This window comes from Cygnus olor, chromosome Z (genome assembly GCF_009769625.2).
Source record: "Cygnus olor isolate bCygOlo1 chromosome Z, bCygOlo1.pri.v2, whole genome shotgun sequence".
Taxonomy (NCBI): domain Eukaryota; kingdom Metazoa; phylum Chordata; class Aves; order Anseriformes; family Anatidae; genus Cygnus; species Cygnus olor.
In genome coordinates, this window is record NC_049198.1 from 79,625,776 (window position 1) to 79,650,871 (window position 25,096).

At 33.8% G+C, this 25,096-nt stretch overlaps 1 protein-coding gene across 10 annotated transcripts in view; it reads right to left on the bottom strand.

Moving 5' to 3' along the window:
• The window catches only part of KIAA0825 (KIAA0825 ortholog), a 260,619-nt gene that overhangs the window by 115,347 nt on the left and 120,176 nt on the right, over positions 1-25,096 (bottom strand). For 9 of the 10 annotated variants that reach the window (XM_040540323.1, XM_040540325.1, XM_040540322.1 and 6 more), the window contains 6 exons: positions 18,633-18,821; positions 16,911-17,144; positions 14,670-15,078; positions 10,575-10,731; positions 6,206-6,361; positions 2,164-2,258 (listed from right to left, as the gene is read on the bottom strand). In XM_040540323.1, coding sequence (XP_040396257.1) covers positions 2,164-2,258; positions 6,206-6,361; positions 10,575-10,731; positions 14,670-15,078; positions 16,911-17,144; positions 18,633-18,821 — 1,240 coding nt within the window. Of the gene's footprint in view, positions 1-2,163; positions 2,259-3,484; positions 3,565-6,205; positions 6,362-10,574; positions 10,732-14,669; positions 15,079-16,910; positions 17,145-18,632; positions 18,822-25,096 lie in introns of those variants that run through there. The other variant, XM_040540326.1, reaches the window with a different exon arrangement.

Sequence of the window (25,096 nt, forward strand, 5' to 3'; positions counted from 1 at the left end):
GACCTCAATATAGAGGTAGAATAGAACAAGTAAAATATTCAATAGAACAGGTAAAAATATTTTTATCTGCACAGAAGTAACTGGTAAGAGAAAGCTTTAGCGTGTGTTAAAGAAATGAGTGCTTGTACTCTTAAGTTACTGCCCTTGGTTTTGTTGACCGCATCTTAGGAGGCAAATAGTAAAAACACAATGGAGGAGGGCAACGTAAGCAGGAGGTCAAAATAAGGATCACACTAAGTGAGTACATGATTAATGTAGTCAGAAACATTACACCTAAGCACAAGTAAGGCTGAGATTTATGAAGAAGCATGAAGCATCATGTAAAGATAGGGCTTACTTGAGTCATTGTAAAGCTTGCTAGAGTAACCACCAGACCAGCAAGAATTGGTCTAGCTAGCTGAAAACATGAACAGAAATACTTTATCTAGGCTAAAATTTGAGTCACATAAGGATAAGCTGGGTTGGAGATGCTGGTCACTGTGGAAGATATTAGGATTAGCAATTCTGCTTAACGCTCACAATGGGTTTAGGTGATCTGTTGGTCTGTAAAATAGAGAGGAGAGGTTTGAATAATAAATCCATTAGATAATCATTAATGTCTTGCATAATGTCACTTCAAGATGAGAATTTTCATATCACGTAGAAGGGCAGTGAATGGAGACATTTTCAAATTAGGAAGGATGTCAAAAATTAGGGCAGTTATTGGAGGGAAAAAAGAGAAGCAATAGATGATGTGATAAAAACGTAATACAGAGAAGGACAGAGAAAGTATACACATGACTTCTTTCTAAACTTTGTACAGGGATCAAAAGGAAAATGAAATGTGTTTAAAGACATTGGAGAAGAAGTGACCACAGAAAAATGTTCCCTCTGCAAAACAGTTCTCTCTACTCCATTTGGCTCGTGTTGATGACATCAACACAAAGGGAAGTATCAGAACCATCTTGAGTCTAAGACTATCTATTAAATTCTCTTTTAAAAGGACAAACTAATTCATTTTTAAATGAAGGACAGGAGTTACTAATCAGCAGGAGAACTATCAAATAAAAAAAGTAGTGCTGAATTGTCTCTGCCATTTAACAGAAAAATGGCACTACTGGTACAGACCAAGGTCTCCACATAATCCCATATTCTGCTTGGTTCTGGGTAATAGAGGACATCAAGAGAAGAACTGACTGGAGAAATGGAGAGCACATTTTTGCCAGCATAACCTTCTGTGCAATTGTATTAAAATTTTGGAAAATAACAATTCAAGTAAGAGAAAAATTCATCATAGCAAAATTAAGATGAATGGAAATAAACTGCAAGAGTATTTTATATATAAAATGAGGGCGCAGTTAAGTGTGTAGAACATTAATTTCTAGTGATAAATTAAGAATGTGACAAAAACAAGTATTTTTGACATGCAAGTAATATACTTTTGAAATCATCACCAGTTTCTAAATAGAAAAACAATTCACTTTAAAAGGCAAGTGGTACAACCATAATAGATATTACCCTTATGAGGATTCAGAATTATGAAGGGAGCATTAAACCTTTTGGTTCACAACATATGTTTTCCAGTTCTTACTAGGCTATGTAACAGGTATTCTATAAAATACACCCATTTTTTCCACCTGTAATTTTCTGAACCTTAAAAATTGCTCTTTCTGAATTTAACAAGTATAACCTCAATTTAATATCTCCTTAGATGGTAAACAGATATAAATTTTAGAAGTAAAACACTATTAAAATAAGTTTCATTAGTTAAAACCTATTAAAGAAATACTTCATATTTCTAGCTATACTTTTCATGCCCCCAGATGAATTTAAGACTCATTACAATTTGAACAAACATCCCCAAAGTTCTGTGCTGAAATCTCCGTTGGCTGTATAGCTCTAGCAAAGTTAACAATTACTCATTTCTTTTCAAAGCACAGTTTATGGGCAATATCAACATAGATTCATGTCTAAGCCAGAAATAACTACGTCTTCAAAACAGGAATTCACCTTTGTATGAATCAAATACACAAAGACAGTAAGTAACTCAATTTTAAAACTGCATATTTAAAAATAAATCTATAATTTATTTTATAAAGTTCACCAGAAAATTATATATTCACTGACCATTTTAAAGTAAGGCAGACAAGTGGAAAGTGCAGTTAAATGCCAGAATCCCTTTACCTGTGTGCCAGCAGCACCCTGAAGGTCATCTGCTTCAGTCCCAAATAATTTGGCAGGAAATTTGACCAATCCCAGTTCCATTCAGTAATGGTTGACTGTTGATACATGGCAAGAAGCTATTGTTAGTTATTAATCAGTGTTAATATCATCAGTAAATTAAAGCTCCAGCTGTGATATACTAAGCAAGAAGGAGGGGGGTCTAGAACAAGGACTTAGACAGACAATATCAATCATGTCCACAGGAGAAGGTTTTTATTCCAATACGACAGCAATTAATTTATAAATCCATTTGGGAATGTAACCATTATTTATAAAAAGATAAATCAATTTTTGAACCGTTATTCTTCCAACTGTTAATGGCATTCTGCCCAACCACTTTGTCTGAGAGCTTGACTCTTTGTTTGGAAAACAAAATAATTGCCAACTTCTTATGTAACAAATTTTTATTTTCTGCCATCAGCAAAAAGTTTGTCATGAAAATCTTAGCATAGTTGGAATTCAAGATGTAACCTGTATCTTAATTAGAGTGATGGTTTACTTGTTTATTTTTTTGTAAGGCACTCCAGTCACCAGATGGTTATTATAAACAGCAGTAAGGCTAGACAATATGAAGTAATACAATCCCATGCTGCTTATTTAATAAGTAAAAGCAACATAAAATAAGGGTGGGCAGACAAAAGACCATGCACCACATTCTTATGTTTGTAAAATAGTAACTGCTGCGTAATAGTAATTTTCATTGTCAGTACTGGTCAAGTAGTGATTACAATTCAACATTCTTGGGAAGGAATCATTAAAAATATTATTGTAACACTAAAATACCACTCAGTTAAAAAAAAAAAAAAGATGGAATTAGTCATAACAATGGAAATATAGCTAAGTAGGAAGACTGAAGTGTGTCATGCAGTGTATATTTTTCTTCTTACAGACAGCACTTGGTTGTTCTGGGAGAGCAGAATCAGTGCAATCCCTTCCAGGTAGTCCCTCCCTTTCCTTCCACCTTTAGTTATTCCCTTCCTTCTTTTCATTTTCTTACTAATTGTCATCTCTGGGATGCACTTAACATATAAAAAGAAACATGAAATACAGAGTCAGAAAGGGAGATTAGGAGAAGCTAAAGAAGGAATAACAAAGTAAAAGTGGAAAGTAAAGAAAAAGAATCAGTGAACATCTGATAAACAAGAAATAAGGAAAAGATTCCACTGAAAGAACAGTGGGAGAATACAGAGGAGAAAACAGGCAACTGTTCAATACTCTGCAATGAATTAGAAATTAGTAAATACAGAGGAAATACTTGTAAAATCAAGCAAGACAAAAAGGAGAAGCTGAACTGCCAGTAGTGGCAACTAGGAAAATTTATTAGTCTAACAGATAAAATTCAGTCCACCAGGCTGATCAATTCTGTGGAAAAAAAAAAAGGAAAAAAAAAAGAAAGCAACAACAACAACTACACACACAAAATACCTCCATAATTCAGGAAAGGGAAAATAAATAGTTATATATATATATATTTATATTTATTAAATATTTTTCTTCATTGATACTGTTGAGACATTGTACAGCCTGGACTTAATCTTATTAGACAATAGAGCAGCAGCACTGGCAGAGACTGAGGTGTCAGGACAAATTGATAAAATCAAGAGCAACAAGTTACTAGGACCAGATGGTGATTATTCAAGATTTTTGCAGGAATGTAAGAATGAAATAGCTGAATTGTTAACAGAAGTGACATACTTCATAGAATCATCTACTGAACTGAGGGTTAGAAGGTAAAAAACATTACATATCTTTAACAAAAATCATACAGTTGATCTCAAAATAGCAGTTTGGTGGCCTTTGTTTCAGGAGCAGTAAAACTCATAGAAATTATAATTAGGTAACTTGCCAAAGATGGCACAGTGGGGATGAATTAGCAAAACAGAACAGAAAAATAAACCACCCTAATGTATTGCAAAAACTGATCAAAAAGCAATATATGATATGTTTGCTATAACTTATCTTTCAGAAAGCTTTTGAAATAATTCCATTTAAACAATCCTCTACTGAGGAAGCTAAGAACATGTCTACAGTTATAATATAGCATAGTATAATACAAACATTCTCTGGTCAGCTTGCAGGACTCAATAAGCAGTATTGTCTATTCGTTTAGCCCTTCTTACAGAGAAGTTTTTAAATACAATACAAAATTAACTCATCAGTAAAACAATGTGAAACCAGGATCACAATGGGCTTATTTTGACTTAGAATTTATTAAGAAACAAATGTTAGTTCCTGTATTGAAAACACATCTGGCTACATTAGATTTAAAGAAAAATCAAAAAATTAATCATGGATTATAAACTCTTCAGATTCATGGCAGTTGCCAACTACTAAGAATGAACGTAAGAAAAAGATGTATTCCATAAGAAGAATAATTGTTCCTTGGCAGTGCTCTGGCATCTTCTGACAGTCTTCTAGATTAGCAATGGTCTGCAAAAGACCAGATACTGAACTACACTGACCACTATTTAATAAATAGCACATCCCACACCACTAAATAAAAGTGTAATTTGTATTGAAGGGGAGAAATCTTTAATAATATTATTAAGTTCAGGAAATATGTCTGTCATTATGAACAACAGGGGTGGCACAAGATACTTTTAGCTTTCACAGAATCACAGAATTGTAGGGGCTGGAAGGGACCTTGAAAGATCATCGGGTCCAACCCCCCTTTTGTGATCTACTGTTTTTTTTCTTAATTCTAAGATATTTTTCCACATTCTGATAATAGACTTTATGCCAAAAGTTTACAAAATACAAAGTGATTTAATATGAACTATCCATTGTCATCTGTTGATTAATAGAGCACTACAAACCCATCATATAGCAGAAGAATTCTGCCCTGAGTTGTCACTACTTGAAGGTCTTATTCTACTATACTATTAATGATTTGAGGCATGTGAACTATTTTCTGCATTTCAAATTGAATCTGTACCCCCTTAGGTTCTGTCAAGTGAGGATATACATAAAGAGACCAGTGGAAGGAAAAAAGACACTTTAAAACATGTTTTCTGGAATGAGAAGCCACGTGAAATTGATATTAATCTCCTTTTTCGGGACATTAGCACTTTGATTATAACATGACAATGATTAAGTATTGATTAAACAAGTAGAAAAAAAAAGAAGAAAAACGGGTATATTTTACAGCAATACAACTGGTGAAATAGACCAAAACGTTCACAATTGAGAATGCAGATGATCCAAATTAAAAACAAAGCTGTACTGAAAAATAGTGTCTTTCAATCAAAAGTCTGTAAAGTGAATTTCATGCAACTTTAATGCCATTCCTTTTTAAATGTTTGAAATTGTAGGGGAAGAATCAAAACTGTAGACGATGGGTTAAGAAGTCTTGAGAAACCATGGTGTAAGATCTTTTAAGGTGTCCAAGTCCAATCAAATACAATTCATTTTGTGAAATGAATTAGTCATGTGGGTCCCAGGTATAGGTTTATGCAAGTAGGTATATTCTATATATTTGTTATGATACCAGGAAAGTGACACAGAAATGCATGCTTCACTTCTCCTCGCTCCAGCACTTACTCTCACTTCTCTGTATTTCCAAAGTTTACATTACTATTCAACATTTCTGTGAAAGACTCATCAGGTAAGACTCTAAATATGCACTTGGAGATTTGCCATGATTTTTCAAAGGACTAAGACTAGCCTCATCTACCATTACACAGATGTAATACATGTCATTGGTACTAATAGGTTTTCCTTCACTGTACTGAACTAACACAGAAAGTCTAACTAAATGCAAATTGTTCTTATATGCAATAATTCTGATAAAAGAAAAGGACAATAATGGCTTTTTGAACACCATGATATTGTAGAGAGTGCCCTCATTAAAATCCTGAGTAATAATATTCCTTTGCACTTCATCAAAAGTGAACTCATGTAATTAATTCCTTTTTCATAATTTCAGTCTCTGTCATTATCATGATCATAATAAGATTGACAAGTAAAAATCATACTATAACCAAGGTTTCAGATTTTCACAAACCTGATTGAACACTTTTGCACAAGATTGGCTGTACACCTGGAAAGGATTGAAGACAGCCTGCTCTTCTCTGCCCTTCAGTGTCAAAGGCAGGCATTGATTGGAGGTAACACTCTCTTCAGAGTAATTCTTACAAGACAGCTGCTCTTTCAAATATTCCTTTTAAGGAGAGAAAAAAGAAAAAAAAAAAAAAGAAGAATTACATGCCACCTAGCCTTCTAACTGAAATTTCCCAAATTTCAGGCATAACTTTACTGTGTGTTTCCTTATGCTAAAGGGGAAAATAAGAAATCTCACTCAAAATAGAGACCTTTTCAAGAGTAATATCATCCTACAACAATAAATAACTCCTAGGAATATCAAACTGAAGCAAATCAGAATAATCCAATATTGTAATCAGATACTGTTTTGAATTTATCATCAGTGATGTTTAACAGTTCTTATTTAAGATATTAGATAGGTCTACGTGGTAGTGAAAAACAAATGTTTTCTATGAACTGTTCTAATGTATATCATCTCTTTTATATGATAAAGTATGCAGGCATATTTGTTTTTTAGGCAGCATTACATAGTCACTACATGACTATAAAATCTGTTGTTTAAACACAGGAAATAAATACTCTACCACTCTTCAAAACTATTTTTAATTATTTAAGCGTTTGAAGCCTAGAACTCATTCGTGATTTACATGGCAATTTTAGAAACTATAGTGTAACAGACACATGATTATTTTGGCCACAATCTTTTCTGTTTTCACTTCTTAAACTACTATGTAAATAAATCATCATTGCATGCCAATAAAGTGTTTTGATTAAATAGAACCATTTTACGAAGAGCTAGATAATGAAACACTTACAGATCTATTTGCTGGAAGGACTATTGTGATTAAACTGTTTATTGTTATTAAAATGAAGTCCATAATAATAGGATTGCCATAACATTGAGCTCACTCAAGGTGAGTCTTCATTAAGATGGGTGGATACAAGTGTTCCTCTTACTTTGCAGTAATATTGAGTTAATAAAAAAAAAAATCAGACTCAAGTGAAGGACTGTGTAAACTACATTACATGACACTGTACTTCTAAGTTGGTCTTTCTAAAACAATAATTTCACCATCACTTTAAACTGATCCAACTGTGGTCTGGCCTGAAAGGCATGAATTTCCTCCCAACCCGCATAGATTGTAGTTGTTTCTCCCTTGTGTTGGCACTAGCATATGTTGTGAAATCAGCCAGAAAAAAGAAAGGTTTCAGCCAGATAAGCAAGCCACACGATTTCTAGTACTAGTGCAAAGGAGGCCCTAAGAGTGGGAAAACACAAAGGGAAGAGAAAGAGTAGGACTGACAATCGGCTGCAACCTGTAGACAGGACTGCTTGAACAATCACAAAATCATCCTAGTGTATTTTTTTTTTAAGGATTTTTTTTCTTAAATAGAACTCATTGCTTTTTCAGTTTAAACCAACAGTGTAATACAGCTGTCAAAACATACCATAAGTCTTCTACCTATATTTTCTCAGCCTCCAAAAACATTGTGTTTTTTTTCCCCCCTCCCCTCTCCTTTTTCTCCATTCATTAATTACTCCATGCCATAGCAAAGATTTTAAAGTCATAGCGAGGGGTTTATTTAAGAGATATTTCTACAAATGTACCAATTTTTTTTTAATGTAGTACCTTACATGCACAGATTTTCTCAAAACCTGTAGATAGCCCTAAAGCAACCCAACCATTTGGGCTTCTCAGCTCCAGAAGAAACAGAATCTGTTGGTTTTTCAGAAGATATATTGGAACTCACTGTCCATGCTTGCTAGGGTTTTGAACATTGGAAGTGGTATACAGCTCAATTCCCAATACAGGAGTTTTCCTGTCTTTGGAATACTGTGGATTTATGCTTTGACACAGAGACTTGATCAACAATGATAAATGTATTACTTTGAGGACTCCTTTAGTATGGTACATTTTGTAGAGCCAGAAAGGGTAATGTTTCAGAAATGTGTTAATAAATAGCAGAGAAATCATGACTGTAAACATGTGAGCTATATCTTTACTACCAATGACTGGGCATGAAACAAAGCAGACAGAGGATTTGTGAGCTTGACAGCTCAGGAGAGTTGGTTTCTCTTTGGTAGCAATTAGTGAAAATTACTCTTAAAATAATTATTCTTCCTGATAAATACATGAAGGACTGTTGACTGTTCTGAGTTCTACAGTATCTGTAATTGTCTGTCTTTATCACATTGTAGCTCTGTTTCCAAACACAGCTTCTAAGAATCTATATCCCTTTTCCCCTGACTTTCTTAGGAAAATTATTGAGAACCAAAGTTTTCCATCTCATCATTTTTTTCTCTATTCACATGCAGTTATTAATCACTGTAGCATAAAGATCTCCAAACTAATTTTAAGAATGTGACCCCTTGACAGTCCAAGGAGCCTACAAAGAAAAGCATGGACCTTCGAACAGAAATCGTCTGTTTAATGTGCCTGACTACCAAAAAAAAAAAACCACCTAAATTATGAAAAATAATATTGAAAAATGCATTATCATTATACCACACTAAGCATTAAAATGTTTTGTAATGGTTTCAAAGCCAAGTTGAAGTAATGTTCATAAGTCCTTCTGTGCAGTCAAGCTGGTCATGATTTTATTATTATTATTTTTTTCTTTCTTAAACAAGACAGGTTTTCTCCACTGAGAAATGTTCTATTTTTAATGAAGCTCATACTATCTGCACAAATTCAAGGAGAGACACCTGGGATGTGGAAAGACAGGCTGAAGTCCCTCTTCCACCTAATTCTCTCAGCCTCTTACATCCTATCAGAGCTGCTCCACTTTGTATAAATAACTGAATACTCATAGGAGTGAGATCTTGAATCAGGGTCTCCTGAACCTGATATGGGCATTCTACCCCTTCAGCTAGAATACAACTCTATTTCTGACCCTAGAATTTACAGAATGGATTTTTACAGCAATTTCTACAAAGCGAAACAACTCCATCAAGGGAAAACAGCAAAGTTCCATGCTGGTAGCTAATGGTCTAGCGGTTTGGGCATTTAGTTTGGATACAGATTCAATTCCCTGGTCTAAACCAAGAAGAATAAAGAGTTGAGCCTGCATATACAGTCCCTTAGGTGACTGCCCTAGCTACTGCATTATATGCTATTTTAGGAGGTCTTGCTCATCATCTTTTCTTCAGTTCATTATACTAAGAGTAATCCTGAAAGTGCTCCAGGTGAAAAGGTTTTGTTTGAACTGTATTACAGTAATAATTTTCACTTCACTTCCTGAACCATTTAATTGTTTGAGATGAAACTTGAAAAGATTCTGTATTGTATTAATATTAGGTTGCCATCTCTACATACATGCTTACATTGCTTCTAAAAGTTCCAAATGCAGATGCATAAAGGTTGCTTGTAAGCCTGTACTTAGGAACTAAACAGTTGATCTGATTTTCAGAAGCAAACTGCCTGTATGAAGCTGTTCTTTATTGCCTTCATATTGCTGCCTAATTGTTTTTTGCTATCATTTTTTTTTCTAAGCAAAATCTTGGCCTGTGCCTATATTTGCATTATTTTGCATTTAATTATAAACACTTCAGTATACTTTCAATGATCTTAACAGCACCTGCTTATGCATTCAAGGAATAGCAATTTAGTAATTAAAGCTAATAAACAGAACTTTCTTAATTAAGCTGTGTAGGTCTGTGTTATCATACAATTTAAGCAAACCTGCGTTTACTTCAGTGTATAAAATAAGAATGCTTTGGGTAACTTGCAGCAATTTAGCACAGCCTTAGAAATAATGATATAATTCTTTTACCTTACCAAAATTCCATGTGCAGCAAACAAATGTGAATTTGTTTACTGTAATTTAAAAAGCACTTTAACTAAACAGTTATCTAGATTAAGTAAGATTTGCATTTGGATGCATTTACTTCCTCAGTACAGCGATGGGGTTTGTTTGTTTGTTTTTTACAATCAGAAGAATTGATTTACCACATTTAATTTTACTTCCTGTAACAGTCAATTTTTCAATAGCCTTGCCATTGTGGTGTCTTTTTTTTTTTTTTCCTTTTTTAAACTGTGCTTAAGCTCCTAAAATGTATCTGTGGTCTACAATATAAATCTAAAGGAAGTTTATGTGCCATAATACAGTTTAAGTACATAAATAAAATCTACATTGTTTCCCCATAAAGTAATCTCTTCTGTACAAATGCAGAAAAGCCTGAACTGAATGGATTCTATTACAATACAATATAGGATTTCATATTGACTTTAAGAAGCATTATCACCTCCTTGACTAACCCTTAGCTGCCAGCAGACGCTGCCTCAGGCCAGTACACACCTAATTGCTCGGTAAAAAGGCCGTTTCCCTACCTCATTGAGCTGGATGATGTGATAAATTTGCCTCAGGTACTCGCTGCCACCTGGCTTGTGGCAGATATCCAGGACCATCATGTTTATTTTCTGCTCAGTGAATCCAAGTGCAATGCCTTCTTCCTCTAACGGTGCACCTTCCACTGCAACCGAGCCACTGGAACATGGAAAATTGAAAAATATTCTTAAACTACTAGAAATCAAAATATTAATACAAAGTCAGATAAAAGCAAGTAAAAATCCTTAAACATTTGGCTTGCACAGCACAAATGTATACATTTCTGAAACCTTCACGCTATAAAATGCTAAACAATTAAATGACTATTAAAGATAACATTTTAGTATTACACAAATTTTACCGATTTTACAGGAAGACCGAAAACTTAAAACATTCTTTACTGTAAGGATATACAAGGAGCAAATATTTTTTTATTTTCTTTTCCACTAGAGAAGTATCTTTGCCATTCCCAGTAGCATTTGCATTCGATCTTTTGTACATTTTTCTTTGCCTGTCGCTGCACATATTAAAGCCTAATTAACATGTCAGAAAGGTAGCCATTACTCTAAGTATAGGTTAGAAATTTTAAAATGAAGTCTTTTTCCTTCCACTGGTATGCTGGTAACCATTTCAAAGGTACCTATTTGCCACTTGTTGCACTTTTTGCCCTGTACTTTTCCTTTTTTTCTTTCTTAATAATGTTAGTGTCCAACTGCTAAAAAAGGAGAGGAAAAAAAATGAAGGTGACAGGCTGAAAACCCTCAAAAAAATGGACATTCAGAACTCTGACCATTATTAGACTGCTCTCTGGATAAAAACATAAGTTACCAGCTCTGTAGTTGCCTAATATTGTAGACTGGCAAAGTATTAAGAAAAAAAAAAAAAAAAGTACTAAAGATAATTCTTCCCTCCAATTTTTGAGCTGCAACACAAATGTATGTTGGTATCCAGACATGTCAAGAACTTGAAAGACCAACCGAAAATATTACGCATTCTCCAATCTTTATTTTGATTAAAGTCTACAAAATAAATACTCCGACTAAAACAAACAACATCCCCCCCCGCCTGCCCCCGATATTTTACTTATTAGAAGTGAAAAAATACAGCTGATAATACCAAAGTATTTGTAAGTTGCAGTTTACTGTTGAAAATGTGCCATGATTACCAAGTTAGTTCTGCTGAAAGTTGCTGCTTGACCTGAAGGCTCACTTAAATGCTGCACAGCTGCTGGACATTAAAGCTGATATTGCTTCCACATGCAGTTTCAGAACTTCCTACAGAGCAAATAGTTTCAAAATATAAACTATAATTTTGTTCTTTGCTGAATGGAAGTAAGGGATGCTCTGTTATTATGGTGTATTTTACACACAAACTTCAAAGACATTGATCTTTAAACTTAAAGCACGCTTAAGGCTGATGCTTCAATGTCACATATAGATATAACCTGAATTTCTTGTCAAACTTCTCAGCGATTGACATTGAAAAAGTTGAGGACCTCTGACAAAGGAGTGTATCAGTGTCAGCACCCAAATTGTATCCTTTCCTGTCCGTCAGTATGCAGGTGAAGCAGATGATTGGATTCAGTCAGTGCTATGATTAATGAGTTCCTCCCTGGATTTGGGACTGCCTATCAATCATGTCATTAGGAAGAATGTGCCCTGAAAGAGGCAGACCTCAGCCAAGGAATAACTGCATTCATCTTAATCTGTATATGCACCCAGCCAGCCAAGTCAGGGTCACCATGATGAAAAACAATAATCTTCAACTCGACAAATTACTTTCCAAAGACAGACATTTCTTTTCTTTCTGGGCAGTGTGCTCTTTCAGAACCTAATGTGACTGTTTACAGCTCTGGTGCTACTATAAAGTGAAGGTTATTTTAATGAATAGTAATGTTTTCAGGCAGTACACAAGACAGGCAATGCATACAACAATCTTTCACTGCAATTGTTTTTCCCTAAAAACTAAGTTGAATTTGTATGCCATAATGCAATAACCTATATAATATTCACACTTTTTGTGAAGCCAATTCCTGATAACAATAACGTAACATAAAATCATGCAAGACTTGCTTATAAAAGTCTGGTGCACATCAAAGTTGTTTTCCACAACTGGGTCTGTGAATCACACATATGTTTTTGGATTTTATTGTTTTTATTTTTCTTCCACACACTGTATATATTAAAAGTCTATAAACATGTATGAATATACATAAAAATGCACGTGCATAAATTTGCCCACTAAATGATTGAATTATAAAAGGTTATATAGAATGTATTTTTACACCGAATATAACCATTCTGATTTCAAACAGATCACATAAACAACACAGTAGTGTCCTTGAAAAAATCTGCCTTTAGTTTAGTGGTTATGCCACCATTACCTAGTTTAAACATTTCAATTTCAGCTTTAATATATTAGTTTTACAATTCACATTTATAACGATATTTTATCTCTACACTGCATATCTCAGCTACCTAATAAATACATTTTTCTCCCAGTAATTCACTGTTGATACGTGTATACAAAATAGAAAAATAACATTTATTCTACAATCCTACTGTAGAAATCCCACTGAAGTTAGGAAACAGTTTCCTAGCTGCATCATATATCTACTCACTTGGAGAGTTAAGTAATGCATTCTCTAGTTTCTTAAGCTTACTGTTAGGAACCCTGATCACAAACTGGTTCTCAATTTGGAAGACACTACAGACATACAGAAAACATTTTTCCACAGTCTGATACCTGTTATGGATAATATATTTTGCATTTTTCTGATATGTTAGAAAATTGATAGTACTTCAAAATTCTCACCTTCAGCAGACTTGCAAATACTAAAGCTTTAGCTCTTAGAGAGTATCGCAATATTTGTCTTACACTGCATTTATATTATTTTTAAAAACACCTGTTCTATTGGTAAATTAGAAATTCTATTATGACACTATCCTATTAAGTATCTATACATTTTGTGCATCATAGTTTTTTGGTTCTGTTGTTCCATGATTGTTTCAGTGGCTGGCATCTGGATTCAATCCTTTAATCACTTGATTAGAGCTTGTGAATTAGTATTAAATGGAAATGTAAAAGATCACAAAGGTCAATGTCAACGAGCATTTGTGTGACACTATTGCCATTTAACACTACTCTTGTTGCCTGACTACTTGTAGGAACAAGATCCTGTGCCTTAAAGCATGAAAGCCTCTTCATTAATAGCAGTGATTCCTATCTACAATCACTACATTATTTATTTATGCTGATAATTACTGTAAGGATGGTAATGACTGGAACGTCCAAGAATATTCATGGAAATAAAATCACACAAACACATGAAAAAAATAATAATAATAAAAAAAAACACCCTTACTTTCAGTGTAGCCAACTGTTTAATTCACTGAGTCCTGTCACTCCAATAAATCTAATATTGGGAAGTTGACAAATAGTGTTTTTACAGAGTGGAACACAACTTCAACATTAAAACAGGACTATGAACATGTTGACATGTACAGAACTTTTGAAATATCATTATAAGGATTTAAAAACTTGCACCTAAATGTCAAATCTGCAGGGAAAGTTGGTATTTCCTCAGAAAGGCACAGCAGGTACTTTTTTGTCCTGCTTTGATATATCCTACTTGCCCCCAGGGTTAGTTATGTTTTAAAAGTTACTTACTTTTTAATCTCAGATGGACATGGAAAGCCTTTTATAGTCCCTCTTAATTTAATCACTATAGCAAAACTCATTTATAAATGCACTCCGGTGCCCTGTTCATGTACCCGTTCATGTTCTGAAAGATATACTGACTAAATTATCCACCTTTTTGGATCATCATGAATATATGCAAAAATATGAAACAAAATATGAAACATTCTAAGCACCATAAAAAGACTTTTGAAACAATGAAACAACTGTTTCAGACATGCAATTCACTTGCAAAAACATACTAGGACACCATCAATATTAAGAACAAGTCTATTTCATATAACATAATATCATTGATTATCTAAACATTTTTTTAGTTGAACAACAGCCATAAACATATAATTAATTCAGTAAAATAAAGAATAAACAATCGCATTTGAAAAGTACTACATTCTTACCAGCCTGTGCTCAATTTTCTTGCCTTCAGCAACTGGCTTTCGATCCAGTTTGGTCTTTGCTGTTCAATGCTCTGTATAACCTTCTGGGTCACTTGTTTAGGACCACTTTTCTGTTTTCCCATAATACTTTCTAAGCACACACGAATTAAACTGAGTTTTTCTTTGCTCCATCTGTCAAGTGTTGCACCTGTTAAAAGTTCTGCAGTATTTCCATCCTCAAATATCCGACATATAATTACAATCAAGTTCCAGACAAGCAGACCAGCTTTCTTCAATTCAGCAAAGTTTCTTGACATTTTTCTCTCAGCCAGAAAAAAGAAGTACTTAATTGGGGGAGGCAAACATGCAATCACTGTAGGTAACTTGCTGATTACAATAGATACTGCCTGAGCTGCAAGCCTTGTGAAGCCTTAAAAAAAGAAAGAAAAGAAGATATGATTAACATTAACATTCTAGTTCTATCACAGCAAGCTTCTGAATGTTGTATGATAATTTCTAACTTTCTTTTGTACTGAAAATGCGTAAAGAGCATAAGTACTCAACACTGTAGCTTGACTTGTATTATGCTTCCTCTGTATAAATCCCCCAAAATCTAAACAATAACACGAATTAGAGAACCTACAAAATATAGAATTTACACTGTGACTCTGTTAACAATTAAACTTGCTGTGCACAGTTATTACAGAACAAATTAAGAACGCCCAGGTATTCTGAATGGTAAAAAAGTTGCCTTCAAAACTGTAGTGCAATATTTTTTCAAGAGATAAGCATTGTACTGAATGGCTCAGGATATTGCATACATTCATAATCTTGTTTTCTATCATTCCTTTTTTATATTCAAGCCTACAAAATTTCAGTTTATCAGCTTTCATAAAAGAAGCACACAATACATAGCACACCATTTTAAGGACTACAGATATTAACAATAAGCATAAAAGCAACTACAGAAAATATGCTGTTGAAAAACCAAAGGCATATCTAAAATGAAACAAATGAAGCAAAAGGTAAGCTAGAATGCAGATTCAAGCGTGGACTAAAAACAACAACAACAAACAAAAACGAAAAGAAAAAGAAAACAAAAAGCAAACAAACCAAGAAAACCTTTCATCCCTTCCACTTTTCGTCTCAACTGATTAAAAAAAAAAAAAAAAAGGCAGACTTGCTTACAAATCTAAGCCTTACTTCTCATCTAGTCATATCAGACCAGGCTTTTCAGACCAGCCTGAAATAGTCATAGAAGTTCTGGAGTAAAGTTCATTTGTTGCAGTTAGAATGCCATGAGACTCAGTGAGAACACTGCTGCAAAAATGTGCATCAAGATGTTGAAGAAAAGATATATGGAAAGAATAGACTGATGGCCCAGCACTCTGAAGCAGGCTTTCCCACAATCTACATTTCCAAAACTTTATGGAAAAATATACTACAGTGATTTGTATTGTATTGAAAATAATCAGGTGGCAATAAATTTTTGGTGAAATTCCACAAGTTAGCCTTTTGAAATGATGGAGGGCTTAGGCACTTATGAAAGTACCTTTACATCCTACCACCTTCAAAATATATCCTGTTATATACATTATTTTTCTTTCTTTAGTCAATTTTTCAATAGTCAAGCACCACGGAATTCAACACCAGTTTTAGTGCTATGCAAGAATAAATTGTTGTGCTGTGAAGTTGAGATGAAAAAATTGGTATAATTTCAGTCAACACTATATAACTAAATTTAAACTGTCCAGATTGAAAAGTTGATAACTACAAGAAGTTATAGCCATTAAGGCAAGAGCAGAGATATTATGCTTTACACTACCTTGAATCCCTCCTTACAACTGCCAGATGCTAAAATAAATAAATAAATAAATAATTTAAATGGTACCACTATTATCAGTACTACCATACTGATTATTTTAAAAAGCTTGTTGGTGTATGCAAGGGTATAAGCCTTAAGTAAAAAATAAACAAACAAGCTGAATTTTAGTGCTAAACACTTAAAAAACAAACAAACCATCAAACAACAAAGCAAACAGCCTCCCCCCCAAAAAACAAACCAAACCAAAATAAAACAACAACAATAAAACAACAACAAAACAATCAAACAAAAAACAATCAACAGGATGTTTGGAATCTGTTTTCCTTAAGGTTAAATGGCAACACTCATGAAGTCTAACTATTTAATTTTAATATGTACACATTAAAGGGTTAACAAGCCCATAGACAAATTTATGTGAGAGTATAAATGTCACCCACATTTCCCAGACTCCTTTCTCTTCATTTCCCGAGGTGTATAATTCCATTCCTTTGGAACTGTTTTCAGTAAACTTTCAGGAACTATTTGCTTGTGCTGATATGTTCCATAGTTTTCTGTTGCCTCCCATGAATTCATCAAAGAAATTATCTGCTTCACTATACCCTTGACTGAATTAATCAAAGTCAGCTTCAAGCATTTGATAACCTCTGGCTCCAACTCGCCACAACTGGAAACTTCAGAAGAAAGAATTATTAAATATTCAGTGAGTATACAGTCATTTGTTCAAATCTGTTTCAGAAAGAAGTGTTTCAGAGTTCTTATGGAAAGAAAAGTAACAACATTATGATTCAAAATACCTTACATCTATCAGCCTGTTACAAATTAAAGAAATAGTATAAAGCAAAACAATGTAGCATCTTGTACCATCTTAATACAGTACTGACAGAAAATACAATTTCATTTTTTTCCTCTTCTTCATCGCTTCTCCATCAGGATTTTTTCTCAGAATTTAATCTAATTAATATTTTCCTTTTTATTTGGAGTACACTTAATTACTTGCTAGACATTAATGAGTCAAGCAGATATACCTATTTTTTATTACTTCCTTGTCTTGCAAGTATTAATACAGTGGCATTTCTTAGCTAACCAAACTGTTTTATTAGAGAACAGTGAAGGAGAAAGGATACTTTGGCAACAAAAATGCATAAAAATAATAGTCATCAACAGAGACATAGCATGTTATCAGAGATTGCGTGTTGAAAATGGAACATCTTAAATACAGTTATTGACATTACAACAAGTATCAATCTTCTCCACATTCTTAACACCACAGAGAACTGCAGTTTCTCCATTGCAATGGAGCAGCAGTTGTCAGGCAGAGTGCTGCAGGACATATCAGAGATATTTTTTGACATGCTTCCCACTAAGGTCCTTTGCCCTAACTTTTGCTTGTCTATGCTTTTTCTGGTCTAAGTTTTTTTCTTCTCTGCAGGGTCTTTCTCAAAGCTTCCTCACAATATTTCTATTTTTTTCTTCCTCTTAAGGCTCAGATTTCCACTTTTTGTAATCCCATTTTTCTCAGAGGAATACCTGAGCTCTTTCACCACCATTATTTTTTGTTTTGTGATATTGTTATTTCTGTTACCTTCCTTCTCCTGTTTTCTTACTTCCTTTTCTTTTCAGTCATCATTTGCAATATCATCCTTCTAAACTTCATCTCTCTTTTCTAGTTGAATATGGCTTTTCCTTGGGGGCACCATGAGTTGCAAATCTCCCTCTTCATGGAAAATTAGGAGTCTGTCTGCCTTTTGGCAGCAGAGTCTAAATGCCCATCAGACTAGGCATGCCTCAACAGTAGTCCTTCCTTTTCTTCTTCCACTCCCCTTCAGTTGATTCTCACTTTTAAATGGAGTTATTAAATGCACAGGGACAAAGATCTTGTGTTGGTAAGGACCTACAGACAATATCTGCTGCCAACCTGCTGGTAAGACAGACACTTAAGGAGATCCTGGTCCACCATACTGTTCTGTAACCTCCCTTTTCTCCAAAATTTCCACCGTTCCTACAGTGACCTGATCACTGAGAATAATTTATAGTATAATTTTGAAGAAACATACAATCATTCAATCAGATTTATTAGAGCAAAAATAATATGCACTACATGTCTGAAAACTGGCAAGGTTTAACATCAGATTTAAAACACTTTCTAATAAACTAAATACCTGTCATGCTGTATAAGTAATCCCACAAGTGCTCTTTTTCCATGTAGGTCTCAAAAGCAATTCCTAGTGATTTAGGTGACAAAATGCAGTGAGATAATACTGTGAAGATTGTTTCAATCATAGTAGGCTCTTTTTTATTTATCTGTTCTGAGAGGGAACTTCGTTCATCGCAATTCAATACTTCACTTCCTTCAAAATAAATAAATCCATTGTTAACAATTTCCAAGTAATTCAAGTCATAGAAACAGATAGTATAAACAAAGAAACAACAACAACAAAACGAAAGCAAGAAAACTTTATCTGAAAAATATTTTAAACAATACTAATACTTATAGATACTGAAATCTTATCTCCCCTGCATAATGGCATTTGACTGTCCTTCTGAATTATATGTAGCCATTAAGAAAAAAAAAAAAAAAACACACTATGGAATATGCCTATTTAATTAAAAAACAAACAAACAAAACAACAACAACAAAAAAACACAACACTTAGTATATAACTGGAATTCAATTATTCACTAAATATTAATCAGAATTAAGTTGGACTATTTCCATAGAGTCACAGTCAAAAATTATTACTGCTTAGCTCGTCTCAACAGTATATTAGCCTTGAAATTATAGAAATTGATTTGGTTATATAAAATAAAATGAAGTAGCTGCTGCATACTCCCCAAACTGACTTAGATTTGGTTTTCAGCATAAGATGAAACTGAGAAGAAATCAGTTCTCTGAAACAAAATCTGAGCCATCCTAAGATATAAACTCATATGTTTTTAAAGTTAACTAGTGATTTTCATAGATTGGAGTGGTAACAGGTTATATAACATATATTTCTAAATGCTTTTCACAATTTAAAAACATTCTTCCAGCTGAAGGATAAAGATGTGTTTAAACATTTCTATGGCTTTGACTCGTGCTGATGTTAGAGATGATTCTTAACATATGTCTGGGATATCCAGATGTTAATGACCCTAATGTTTGATGTTTGATGTTAATGATCCTAATAAATGACCATAACGAGAACCAATTAAACACTTTTCATTCAAATGTATAGTTTGCAAAACTGAAAGTTTCTGTAAGACTGATTTAGATAAATTTATGTTTGAAAATGTCATTGTTTTATGCCAGTTTGGCTGGCCCTATCTTTAGCAACCTGTGCAGGAGAAAGATAAAAAAGACACAGTTTCTAGGCTTATTCTTCATAGTGGTTCAACCAGCCTTCAAAATCTACCACAGAGGACAACTACAGTTTTCCAACCAGCTCTGTGAATGAGTTGAGAACGTTGTAAACTTCAAGAATCTCATTGTAATCTCCTCCGAATTCCTGCAATCTAATTCACATATTATTGTAAACCATACAGATTTTGTAGTGAAACCTAATAGTAACAGCCCATAGGATGAAGAAATCTGAAGAATAGGACCAATCATTTCATAACCAACAAGCTCTCTTTCTCCCCTCTACCCTACAAGGCCAGAGACAGATTGTCCATTAGATTTTTAGTTTAGTCAGCTTTTTTACCTATGAGTTGAGTGAGCTGGCATACTGCGCTAAGACATCTTTCAATGCCAGATGCTCCTAAGTCACATGGATTCCTCTAATTCGCACAAACCAGTGATATGTTGTCTAATATAGATATGACAAGGAAAGAACTGAGAAAACAGAAAAAGCAGTTCAAAAAGAAAAATCCAGAAGTACTCAAAACATAGGACAAAAATTTGAATTGAACTTTCATTATATTTACTCAAAGTAGTTTTTTAATTAATTTAATCAAATTCTAAGGTTTTCTGAGAAAAATCTAGATTTTTCTAAATCTAATTTCTAATTAAATTTCTAATTAATTCTAAAATTAATTCTGACTAATTCTAAAATTAAATTTCTAATTAATTCTAAATCTAATTACTAAGTTTTCTAAGTTTTAAAAAAAATAGATACTACTTAAACTGTCTTTGCAGAACATGATGAGAAATTGCTTTGTTTAAAGGAGCTTGTGACTTGAAATTAAAGCTATATTTGCTCTATGGTAGTGCCACATGGAAAGTTCAAGATACAGCTTCTTAACTTTTCTAATTAATTTGGTGATATCAATAAATTCAGGTAAATGGAAAGAAGTATAAAAGAATTTGGCGGGAGGGGGAAGTTATACATGTATCTTCTTACAACTGGTTAATAATATCATGTTTTTAAGTAAAAATCTGGGAATCCACTGGGAAACCATTCCAAGGCTAAGCATTAGAAGATATGCATGCTTTCATCTGTTTTTTCTTGTTTTACCCTGAAGTAAATGTTGCCCTTATTGTAAGAAAATCTGACCCTTCAAAGCTCAAGATGAAATGTGGCATCCTTGAGTTTTCTGACTTAGAAATTGACAGAATAATGTCAGCTGGTTTAAAGGTTTATCTAATTGATCGGTACAGCTGGTTAAATATTATGAAGTAGAGTCTACAGAAAGATATGTAGATTTCTCTTACCTTAGATTTTTTTTTTTAAACGTTTATTAGCTCACCTGTCATAACATTAAATATTCATCTTACTGTGAACTCCAGTGCAGTCTTCTTGTTAACCATCACATAAGAACAGCATTTATATGATAGGCGTAATATTTACTGCCCACTGATGCTTTCCTCTCTCTCTCTCTATTTTTTTTTTCACTCACCACATTTGTATATCAAAAGCTAATCTGTGAAGGCAATCTAAAGCTCCCATTGGTAGCTCAGAGGAGATGGTTCTTTTTCCCTTTTAGCGGTACTTATATCCATACATAAATATGGTTATACACTTATCTTATGTACCTGTTAAATACAATCTTCTATTGGTTATTCCCATATAGTAAAATATTCCAAATGCACAGAGGATGCCAAAATAAATAAAATTTAATATAGTATTATTAATAAATACCTTTACAAGAATGTCATGTACTTAGTGAATAACACCTATGTTTTAACCGGTCACAAGGAATCATTCTTCTTATGACAAAATAATGCACTTAACCTCCAAGGATAGTACAATGTATTTTAAGGACATATCTTCCAAGAGGCAGACATACAAGTATAATTTATCCATATATCTTTCTTACTGATAGAAATACCTCCCAGTAACTTGCTGACATTATCACACTTATCAAGATCTTTTCTGCTACTGGTTTAGCTATGAAATGAATCTTACTGAATTTAGAAAATCTGCAGTTTTTGACTGTAGACTTCTCTTTCCCTATTGAATCCTTAGCAAATAGACAAGCTAGGAACAGTTACGCTGTATTTTTTGATGAAAAGAGGTAGTCAAAATTCAAATTTCTTCATGCTCTTTCAGTCAAGAAGAGAAACTGATGATAGAATAAGTTATTCCTGATACGGCTCTTTTATTTGCCAAGATAATACTTCTCTTTTCTTTATAGTTTAAATAACAGCAGCTGAAGAAAATACAAAGAATGCAAAAATATTTTATTTGTTTATAGAACAAATACAGAAATATCGTTCAACAAGCATTCTGTACTGCTTGTTTCTTTGCACTATACTCTCAGTGCCTCCTCTGTGAATGACTTTTTTTTTTTTCTGCTCTGGCAGATGACTTTACTTGTCTCTCATAGACTTGCACTCTTCCAATGCAGTCATTCTCCAGTCAGCCTTGACTGTTAGAATCTCTTGTACATTTATATATAACTTCATTTCAGCAGAAAGTCTATTATTTTAGGTTTTTATTCCAAAAATAAATTTTAAATCATATTACTTCTATTCTGAATGAAATGCAGATCTTAATCCTACCCGTTTGAGTTTGGTAAAATAAAAATCATAACATCCTCCATATTAGCTGCTACCTAAGAATCCAATGAATCCTAAGCTTGTGACAAGTAAAACGCAAAACACAAGACCAAAAAAGACTGTAACAAACTTTTTATTATTTGTTTGTAAATTATTATCACAGTAGCAAACTACTTCTGTGGCTGCATATTCATACCTCACCAATCTCATAGTATTTTACACTTGTTCAGCTTCTTTTACAGCATTTTCTCCCTGAACATAGCTTCACAGAAGGAAACAATAGTTTCTTTCCAACTATCTGGGAAGAAGTTTCCACTTAGGATTGTCCGAATTAATAGCTTGTGTGAAATCTTGTGTGTGTCAAATGGAAAAATCATCACTATCATAACATCTCAAACCTTGATTGTAGAGAGGACGGAATGCTGAAATTGTTGCTAAAGTATGATGAGGTATTATTGAATTTAGTCCTACGGCCATGTTACATTCTTTGTATTACTGTTTTGGGGATTGATACTGTACAGGTCACCCTCTTAAGTATTTTGCCTGGAGCTCTAATGTACCCAGAGATTCCTACAGGAACTGATCAGGTCTCTACTTTGAAAAATTAACCATATGACCATATCTCAAAGGCACAGAGGCATGCATAGATATATCACAGAGAGTATCTTCACATTTTATCAAGAGAAGGTGTGTGACTTTTGACAGGGCTTTATTACAGTCCAAATGGAAACTCTTATTTAATACTTTCAGAAACTCCCATAAAATCTCTTTGCCGTTTTCTTTAGCTTATCACTGGAAAGTCAACAAAAGAAAAAGGCTATCTGATTAAGATCCCTTTTCCATTGATCTTCCAGCTAGGACTACTTCATCCCAGTATACCCTACTACTGTTTAGTCTCATTGTTTTTTCAAGTACAGTATCCACAAAAAATTACTGGTCAGACAGGTATTTGTAGCAGACATACCTTTAAAATAATTTTCTAATCTTTTGATGTTAGGCTGCCATGATACAGTTTGCAATTATGAATAAGCTAAGAAAACTTTCAGGAGTTCTGGACTCTATTCTCACAAGCCTCTATTTATCCTCATACTGGATAGTCCAAAAGTATTTGGAGGAGAGAGATATCTCTGCACAAGCATATCAGCTCCTCTAAAAAACATTCTGGTGCTCTCCTAATGAGGACAGTGTAATGCAGACTAATCCACAAGTTTTGTCAAAAAATTAGTGTGATTACATTTCGCCAGATCTATTTGTGGTGGAACCACGGGACTAGTATTTTTTCCAGTTGCTCATTAGGTTTTGTCTGAGAACTATTAAATCCAAGCAGTTATTGCAAGGATGTACAACTACATTCAAGTACTCGAAACAGAAGTTTTCAGTTGTTATACAGATTAAGCCAATGCAAGAAGTTCCTTTAGGGAACATACATTTTCTTTTGTAGCAACTCGTTGCTCTTACTAAAAGTTGCCTGATTCCTAAGTGAGGTCAGCTGGTAAAATTACTACCTTTTACTCTTCACCTAGAACAACTTACAATAAATCAGTGTCATTTACATGAAAATGCTGCAAAATGCATTGTAGCAGTTAAAGAGCTGCTTCACAAAGGGCAATGAATTGGAGTGGGCAAAAAAAATATATAATATCTTTCCATTCCACATATATATTATCAAGTCATTTGTCTTCAAAGAAATTGGTTTATAAAAGCACAGTCTGAGAAAAATCTTCATATCTATTAGTGTCTAGGGAGTTGGCTGCACCACATAATTTTACTTTCTCAGTGGAAATCCTCCCCTCCCTGCCCCACTTGTGTGTGCAAAGTAAATTATCTCATTTTGAAGCAGTTCACATTTCTTTGGGTCCATTTTCAGATTTGTAGCCTTCACTTACCACAGAGTATTAGCAAATGTCACTATCAGTTAATATTTCAGTTTTAGTGAAGACCAGGATATCATCTAGGTTTTAACTGTACAGGTTATACAATACCCATTTCCATTAGTCTCTCAAACAATATATTGTGCAAACCAAAAGCATTAGGTTAAACTGCCAATGGCCCTGTCCTGCTGTGAAAGCAGTTTTCTTCCAGTTTATCCCCACATGCCAGTATTCACTTTTAGAGTTGTATGTATAAAATGAAATTAAATCTGTGTATCAACTGGAGTCTCACATATTCATTATAAGAAATAAGAATTTTTAACAGGATTTCATTTCATTTTCATGAATTTGCTGGTACTATCTCTTCTTAAACAAAAGTATGTGTGAGGCCTGAGGACTGCTTGAAGCCCTTGGATGTACCATGTTGATGATTTCTCAGTGACTTTCTTATCTGCTATTGGTAAACGGTAAGGTTGACTGAGTGGTTGCCTGTCGGTATTAATCCTGTGCTGGGAAGGTGTAGTTCAATACAGCTACTGCATTTTGCTTTACTATGTGAAGGATAACTCATGGTTCCTGGAAATAAAGGCTCTCAAACAAGAACTCACAGATTGTTCTGCTGGCATGCTATGCATTTAGAGAAAGTGTAGCAGAATTCTCAGAGTTCTCTTTCACCTTTCCCTTTTTTATATCAGCATCTGCTAGATTCGATAACTCATATCACACAAGCACCATTTTCTTTATTCCTCTATTATTTGTTACTTGTCAAAATAATCCATTTCTGTTTCATATCCATGGGTGACAAAGCAATTCTCGTTAAAAAAAATCCCCCAAG